The sequence below is a fragment of the Camellia sinensis genome, chromosome 11 (assembly GCF_055761805.1).
Source record: "Camellia sinensis isolate YWXY chromosome 11, ASM5576180v1, whole genome shotgun sequence".
Lineage (NCBI taxonomy): Eukaryota > Viridiplantae > Streptophyta > Magnoliopsida > Ericales > Theaceae > Camellia > Camellia sinensis.
This window is the reverse complement of record NC_138971.1, coordinates 122,781,294-122,789,946: the sequence shown is the minus strand read 5'-3', so window position 1 is coordinate 122,789,946 and position 8,653 is coordinate 122,781,294. Positions and strand designations below refer to the sequence as shown.

The following is an 8,653-nucleotide window of genomic DNA, read 5'->3' as shown; positions in this document are numbered from 1 at the left end:
AATAAAATAAAATATCACATCAAACTTATAATTATTTCACTTTTTCTCTTATAAATATTATATTTAACTATAAAAAAATTTAATTATCTTTCTAAATATAAATATTTTAATTATTAAAATAATAAAAAACTAAAATAACCTATTAAGATAGTTAACTTTTCAGAACAGGCCATATATAACAAAGAGTAATGATTTTGGATCATTGAAACCAAGCAAGGGTAAATTCTCTCAAATTGAGAATTAAAAGCTCAAGTCATAATCAAAAATGAAGAGAAAGAAGAAAAAAAAGAAAAAGTGCTCTTATCTATTTGTGGCAGCTACACACCACCAGACTAACCAACTTAACAAAATTCCTCTCTCTCTCTCTCTCTCTCTCTCGCTCTCTCTCTATATATATATAATTTATTCTCAAGTGAAGTAATCTCTGTTCTTTGATTGATTGCAATGGCGACTTCTCCATGCTTCATACATATAAATTCTTTCATAGCTACCCAAAAGCCAGGTAACTCTCTCTCTCTCTCTCTCTCTCATATTTTTGTTGGTGGTGGTAAGCTCAATTGCCCCAAGCCTTTCTACAATTTATTTGACTTGTCTGTTAATCATAATCCTTAGGGTTTCATATTGTGAATTCAATCAATCAGAAGCCTCTGAGGAGGACAGTTAAGTTTCACTCTGTAAAAGCTAAGGTGTGAGACACACTAACTTCAATTTACAACTTCAATCTTCACATATATCTGATTATCAATATTTATGATTTTGATGCATTGAGCTATGTCTCTTTGTGAATGTTTTGGTTTATTATACTGTATTTTGATTAAGCTGTTCCAATTTTTTGTGTTTTTTTTTTCTTTTTACAAAAGGCAGCAGAAGGTGATCAAGGCACCAAACCCAATAGTGTTATTTGTGCTGATTGTGATGGCAATGGTCAGTGATTGTGTTATTTTGTTTCATTTCATTGCTGGATTGATGCCCTTTTCCAATTGATTTTCTTCTTCCTTTTTCATTTTTTGGTAAATTAGAGAAACTTCCCTTAAGATTTCGGAAAAAATAACCATTAGTTTGGGATGATTACACCCGCTTGAGGTTTTTTTATTCATATTACACTTTGCCCCTTTTTCATCAGTTATTTGTCAATCGTATGGACAAAAAATAATGATATCATGTATTTTACACTGAAATATATATATTTTACCGTTGATAATCCTTTCGTCCACAACCCATCAACATTAGTTCTAATCCCTGTAGCCTTACTAAAAAGGAAACCGATGTAATTATGTCAAATTTGTGAGACTTATTTTTAATTTGCCTTTTTTTTGTTGTTGTTGTTGTTGTTGAAAGCCACTCTCAAATTTGTTTCTCCTATATACATTATTATGTTATTGGGGTTTATTTATTTATTTATTTATTGTTATTGTCATAATTTTACATTTAAAGATGATGATGATCTAATGGTTTAATTCATTATACTAGAAGAAACTCTGTAATTAGTTAGTTATAAAAAAAGAGAGGCTGTTATTAGTCTTCCCTTTCTTATTGATGTTTTGGTTATTGTATTATTGAAATATTTGGCAAAAAAATAAATAATAATCTGTTTTTGTTCTAGGCGCTATTTGGATCTTTTGCGAAAAATCAGAGAAAATTGCTCTGCTGGAGGCAGCTATTTCTCTATCACCATTTTTCATTCGTGGGCAAGATTAGGCGGGATAAGTTACTTGAGAAGGGCATTTTATGTGTTTTTCAACAAAAATATTGTCATGGATAGGTTGTTCCACCTCCCATCTGGGACAAAATAATCCTGTATATGCAGGATGAAAGGGTCCTTGGAATAAGTTATCCAGGGTCACAAAATGCAGAATAATTTTATATCTCAGCATAAAATAGTCTTATCCCGCCCGTTACCTGCGAATCAACATGGTCTATGTTTATAGCTCCAGCAGGGTGCATGAACTAACTTGAGGAGAGGGAATTGGCACTTAGGGCACATAGAAAGCTCCATTCCTTAAAGATTTAAAAGGAATCCATCATAATGGCACACGATTTGTCTGAAAATATTTTACTATTTGTCACTGATTTACTATTTATTAAAATGAGCAGCCTCTAGGAGTGCCGAAAATTTCTCAAGGTCAGCTATGCATAAGTGAATTGCATTTTCTCTTCCAATTATTACTAAGTTCTATTGTTGTCACCCAAGTTTATCCAACAATTCTTCTACATTGTATTTGGTTGGGGGATTTGAGAAGAAAAAAGGAGAAGGTAGGTGTTGGCTTATTTTTCCTACGAAGGAAAATATCATAAATGCGAGCGTGCCAGCAAGGATTGAAAAATCTTTACAGATTAAATTCAAGTTAATTATCAAGCGATTACGTTGACGGTTCTTTTGCCTCAACAAAGAGAACTTCAAAATTGCCAAGTATAGAGAAAAGAAAAATTAAAAGAAGAATGAGGGAGACGGAGAAAGACGATTGAGTGAACAATCAAAGTAATCATTACTTACCTCTACTCCTATGCTTCGAAAATGAAGTGCATAAAATGCTTCGAAAAGAAAGTGCTGAAAATAAATACTTCGAAGTATAAATCTATGTTAAACTACTCCTAAGATAAGAAAAATGACAAGAAATATTGAAATCAATTGTCTTTGATTTGAATTCAGGGTCCTTTACAATGTAGCCACGAATGGCTATTTATAGACAAATATTTGTAGGAAAAAACTTCCAGCAATAACTACCCATAACCACCTAAAACTACCCACTTTTCTATTTTCATTCCCACAATGCCACATATTCTTTCATGTCTTCATAACTTCCTTTAACCTCCAATTAATGCTCCATGTTTTCCACTTCATTCTCCATCATCTTTTCACATTTCATAACTTCTCATAACCTTCAAATGAATAGGAGGATGCCACATGTCCTGCAATTATATAAATAATAAATAATAATAAAAATTGCAGATTTATGGTGCCAACAGTAGGTGAAATTACATTTCACCTAGTTTGACACCCCTTTTCCCTTTTCCTTTCAAAATCGCTTCCTAAATCCCCTAACTAAACACAACGCTATTATTTACCTGGAACTATAACAATTAGGTTGTGTTTGAATCATAGATTTGGACAGGGAAATGAAAAAAGTGGGTGAAATGTAATTATATTTTATTCATATTTCACCTACTTTTTTGCCCTTTCCCTTTCGAAATCCCTAAATCCATGATCCAAACACAAACACAGCCGTAGTTGATGAAGATCTCTGGTGATGCACTCTTTACTTAAGAATTGGAAGATCAACGTCTTTTAGTTTGGACTTGCATAAGAATGAGTATTTTGATTCATTCAAATTGACAGTTTGATGTGCAATTGCCAGGTGCAGTTATATGCTCACAATGCAAGGGTAGTGGGGTGAATCCTGTTGATTATTTTGGCGGACAATTTAAAGCTGGTGAATCATGTTGGCTTTGCGGGTATCCACTGTATAAGCCTTGATTTCTGTCAAATTAGTATCTATTATGCTCATATATCACCAGATCACTAAACAAAATCATATGTTTATTATCTACGTTTAGATGAAGATTATTATCAAAACATGAAAGACACTTTATCTTGCCTTCTTGTACTGTGTCAACCATCTTCTGCAAAATAAACTACTTGTCTTGCAGGGGGAAAAAGGATATGTTGTGTGGAAACTGCAATGGTGCTGGCTTTGTAGGTGGTTTCATGAGTGGTTTCGATTATTAAGTGGAAGTGGAAGGCAATCTCAGTTACAGAAAACCCTTCTTAGCATCGAGTGTGAATGTGTATAAATGTTACATAAAGCCATGTATCATATTGTGTATACATAATCATAAAAAATTTAGGTGCTGCAACTTGGTAGACAATTACAATTCTTGCACCTCTACTCCATAATTCTGCTGTTTTCAATTTCTTTATATTAGGCCAGTTAAATAGTTTTGTATAATATCTTTACGCATTTATGAATCTCGATCTTTTCTTCTTTACCACAGCCTATCAGTTGCCCATGTGTCTAAAATTTCCTGAAGGCAATTTTATTTTGCATAGTTGAGTCTTGTAGGTTTAGTTGGGATCTTTTGTTGTCAATCAATTGCTAGAACTGCAATATCATGTGCATATAATTCTAGATTATAGTCTTTCCAAAAAGAATACGATATTTATTTTTCAGCAGTTTATTTAATCCCTAGATGCTGATATAGCAGCATGCTTAGCAATGATCATATGAATCTCTAAAAGCTGTGTATGAAATCACTCATTTGCTTTTGGAGCAAATGAGTTGCCTCAGATTCAGGACGAAACACGTGAAAAATATGTGATTCCTCATCAGCTTCAACCAGTTTCACGCCTTTCACTCCTTTCCTCTTTAGAAACTCCGCATACATAACTCCCCTTTCCTTCAAGAAATCCAACCCCGCCACGAAAACCACCACTTTTGGAAACTGTTGCCACACAACCGTGGACACCTCGTCCATCTCAAAATTACATCCAAAGTAGTCACGATTTGACCCTTCAGGCAAACTTAGCCCCCAAAACAAGTCATTCATTGCCACATCCCCCTCTGCTCCATCACCCATCTCTCTGTCAGTCCTCTTTTCACTTCCAAAATAAGGATGTATCGACAAAAGTCCTTTGATCGTTACATTACAAGGCTTGTAATGAATCGCCTTGATAGCAACCTGGTGTGCTATGTTGCCTCCTGCGCTGTCTCCTGACAGAAACAAGCAAGACAGGTCGGCTCTTTTGAGCCATGGTTCAGAGCTTACCATGTTCCTTAGCCACTCAACCGAGCTATAACAATCATCGTAAGCAATAGGAAGCTTATTCTCTGGTGCAAGACGGTAGTCTACAGAGAAGACAATGGATTGGGATGCAACAGATAGATCTCCTAGGAAATTGTGGTAGCCGAGCCACATGGTTGAGCCGATGCTAAAACCGCCTCCGTGGAAATACACAATAACAGGCAGGTGATTGGCTGATGTTGGGGCGTCGGGGAGGAATATCCTAGCCGTTAGTGCCCTTGATGGGTCGATGATCACGTCCTTGGACTTGTATCCATTGGCTGATTCAGAAGATGCGGAGGCTATTTCAGGCGCGAAACGCTTCACTGATCCGTCAGAAAAGACTTGAATGTAACCGGGAGCCTCGGCAACTATGGACATTTTGCTTGGAGATGGAAGTAGGTGTGATTCAGAGGTTCTAAGTTATTGTTGCATGAAAGTAGAGAGTGTGTGGTGTTAAATAGGTTCATTGGGTGTGTAAAGAAAGGCTAGTATATGAGATTTTTGTTAGGATGGATTGAATGGTGGTTTGATCATGCAAAGTGGATTGGAAATAATTCTTACCAACATTATGTGGTGTTTGGGAAGAGGCTTTTTTAACTTTTTGAGTTAAAATAGTACTAAAAATAAAATAGACTAAAATAGTTAATAAGACAAAATGTCACATCAAATCTATAATTATTTTATTTTTTTTTTCTCACAAACATCACATTCAGGCCTCGTTTGGGAACAGGCTAATTTAGTAATTTTTTGACTATTTGGCTAAAATATGAGCTAAAAAAAACTAGTACGTTTGGGATGATTTTTTGGCTTTTTACGAAAAGATGTGCAAAAAATAGAGAGAAAAGAAAATCTTTGACTTTTTAGTATGGATTGTTGCCTTTTTGGCTAATTTAATAACTTTTTGACTTTTTAACTAAAAATAAAAGTTCCCAAACGAGGCCTCAATTACAAAAAAAATCTAACCCTCTTCTCAAACACAACTATTTTAATCAGGCTAAAATAGTCAACTGCAAAAATAGCCAACTTCCCAAACAGGACAAAATGTAAAGAGGGTATGGTAGTGAAGGAGAGAAACTTTGGCAGAGCAGTGTTTCGTAAATTGGTACATGAAGAAAGGTCGAGTTTTAGTTCCCAAAAAAAAAAAGAGAGGGTAAATTACAAATATTCTTTTTGATATTTGATTAAAATACAAATCGCTTTCTGTAGTTTTAAAAATTACATTCTACTTCCTGAGGTTTATAATTTCATAACAAATCGCTTCTTTTATTAATAAATTATCAAGTCAATTAACAGTTTTTAATGATATTAAAAATATGTTTCAATTAATAATTTAGGTAATTTTATTATTGTATAGGAGAGCAATTATGAATTTTATTTTTTTTGTTAATTTTGTTAAATAAAAATGTTTAATAAGGGGGTATTTATAATTTTTTAAATCACAAAAAAATAATTTATATTTTAAATAAATCTCAAGGGATGTGTTTAAAATTTACTAAAAAAAAAAAAAAAAAAAAAAAGAAAGAAAGGTAGAGTTTGTACTAAAAAACTTTCCCTAAGAACTTGTGTGGTACGGATTTAATTTTTATATGGTGCGACTTAAATGGAGTTTGGGAATTACTATTTTAAGAAAGTGGTGTTTTCAACTTTTGTTCTTTGTGAGAAATTACTATAATACTCTTATTTATTTAGCAAAAAATAAATTAAATTATTTACATTTAGCTTTTTTAACCAAAAAGTAACATTTAGTTATACCCAAACGGGGTGAATGAATTTACATCACATATCGATTTTTCTAAATAAATTTCTAGACATGTATCATTGCTGAAGAGTAGTGTTTCGTAGATGAGAAGGGTAATGATCATGTCAAAATATCTTCCTCTTTGTCTTTTATTTTGGATAAGCAACATTACGCATAGGAAGTTGATAAAAAATTGATTTTTGACTTTTTATCAAATTTTGTGACTTTTTTAAAAGTGATTTGGAAAATTAATAAAAAGTTGACTTTTTTAATTTTTGATTTAATATTTTTTAAAGTGTCACATCACTTTAAAATGATCAAAATATCTTTACTTTATGATTTTTGAATTAATTAATTAAAATATTTCAAAGAGTAGTTTAGTAAATTTAGATGTTGCTTTTTTGGTTCTTGCCAAATGGGATGATTGGCGTTTTTGAGCTGGTTGGCATTTTTGGGCTGCTCCCAAAACATTTTTTAGACACTTCCCAAAACGGCACATAATCTCTATCTTGAGTTTGTCATCAATGGATTGGTGGGGGCATCAAAAGCATGGCACAGGAATACATCTGCCAGGTTGAAATACCTCTTTTACTATAGTAGTGATAGCTATATTTTTGTTATTAGTTTTGAAAAGATCATATTTGAATATCATGGTATATTCTATTACAGTTCTTTTTACCTACATAAAAACTAATCATAAAATGAGAAATAATCTATTTGAAAAGTAGAACCCACAAAAATGTACAATCTATTTCATCTGAAATGATTGTGTCTGATTTTTTAAAAATTAATTTGTATATTTCTAGACCTTTTTTATTTTTATTTTTAATATTGGATTTGAGGTAGGGTTGAGAAAAAAATACATATTTACAAACAGAATTTAGTGTAGTTTTGTGTGTGATTATTACCAACTAAAGCCAAACTAACTATTCATATCTATCAAGTATGCTTTTGGGGAATTTTGATATTCGACATCAAATTCATGAAGTTGCATTGGAGCTACTCTAAAACATCCAACTGATACTTCCATTTCTACCACACTCGAAATTGTAACTCAAATCTGGAAATGCTTGCCAACTCACATTGGAAGGGGCAATCTATGTCAACCAATTTTCAAGGTACAACATATCATCACACGTGATCGTCGGTCCCTCCCATTCTCTCATGTCATGTCTCAACAGTCGATGAGTTAGGGAGTCTTTGACTTAAGAGTTGGAGGGATAAATTACGCTTTGCACCTCTCTATTTTGTATTAAATTTTACTTTGATTCTTATATATAAAATTATGATAGTCAATTTCTTACATTTTGGTTAAATTTTATTTTGATCATTACACATGAAATTGTGAGTCAACTCATTATATTTTTTGTCGAATCTCACTTTAGTCCCTACAAAAGTATCAATGTTATTTTTTTTATTACTCAATTGTTTAAATCTTTAACAAAATCTATTAATGTGACAAGAATGTGACTACGACATGAGAGTAAGAGAAGAAAATTATTTTCATTTTTCACCAATGCACGCATTGTCCCAAAATTTACATCAAATTATGATTATATTAAGCTAAAACAAAATGGAAATTGTGAACAATTAAGAAAATGATACTATAATTTTGTATAAATTAAAATTAAGAAACTCTGTTTTTCACGGTAATATAATCTTTTGTCTATTCATCTTCATTTTCTCTTTTATTTCTTAGTCGCATTTTTTTTTTATTTCAAAAGTTTTATTTTTTTACCTCCTCATCTCAATTCTTAGCATAAGAATATATATATATATATATATATATATATATATATTATATTATATAATTCTCACGTACTTATTACATAAGACAAAGTGTATTGATGGAAAATATGAATTATTTTCCTCTCTTACACTCATTTCGTAATCACATTTTTGTCACATGATTGGATTTTGTTGAAGATTTAAAAATAAAATAATAGAAGAGAGACATTGACACTTGTGTAGGGACTAAAATGGGATTTGATCAAAAGTACAAGAGGCTGACTGTCACGATTTCATGCGTAGGGACCAAAGTGAGATTTAACCAGAAGTGCAAGGGGTTGACTGTCATAATTTCATGTGTAGAGGCCCAAGTAAAATTTGGTACAAAATGTAATTTACCCCAAT

The 8,653-nt window shown here is 32.3% G+C and overlaps 2 protein-coding genes across 3 annotated transcripts; one reads left to right on the top strand and one right to left on the bottom strand.

The window, feature by feature from the left end:
* The first annotated feature begins 204 nt into the window (after positions 1–204).
* LOC114289108 (protein BUNDLE SHEATH DEFECTIVE 2, chloroplastic) lies at positions 205–3,987 on the top strand. Of its 2 annotated transcripts, none has more exons than XM_082894623.1 (5): positions 205–502; positions 613–686; positions 861–924; positions 3,357–3,453; positions 3,649–3,987. In XM_082894623.1, exons 1-5 carry the CDS (start codon positions 445–447, stop codon positions 3,725–3,727), a joined length of 372 nt encoding a protein of 123 aa, XP_082750749.1. In that variant the 5' UTR covers positions 205–444; the 3' UTR covers positions 3,728–3,987. The 2 variants fall into 2 exon arrangements, with proteins under 2 accessions (XP_082750749.1, XP_082750748.1); XM_082894622.1 differs by having other exon boundaries at positions 217–502; positions 3,357–3,462.
* A 243-nt stretch (positions 3,988–4,230) lies between these two features.
* On the bottom strand, positions 4,231–5,178 carry LOC114289106 (putative carboxylesterase 17). Its single transcript, XM_028232760.2, has one exon. It carries the CDS (start codon positions 5,158–5,160, stop codon positions 4,231–4,233), a length of 930 nt encoding a protein of 309 aa, XP_028088561.1. The 5' UTR covers positions 5,161–5,178.
* Between the last annotated feature and the right edge of the window lie 3,475 nt (positions 5,179–8,653).

What these genes read in the sequence shown, in the direction of transcription:
- LOC114289106 (XM_028232760.2), bottom strand. Translation starts at nt 5,160, where the DNA reads ATGTCCATAGTTGCCGAGGCTCCCGGTTACATTCAAGTCTTTTCTGAC.
- LOC114289108 (XM_082894622.1), top strand. Translation starts at nt 445, where the DNA reads ATGGCGACTTCTCCATGCTTCATACATATAAATTCTTTCATAGCTACC. An exon ending in CATAGCTACCCAAAAGCCAG is followed by an intron (nt 503 to 612) that starts GTAACTCTCTCT and finishes CATAATCCTTAG; the next exon opens with GGTTTCATATTGTGAATTCA. An exon ending in TGGCTTTGCGGGTATCCACT is followed by an intron (nt 3,463 to 3,648) that starts GTATAAGCCTTG and finishes CTTGTCTTGCAG; the next exon opens with GGGGAAAAAGGATATGTTGT.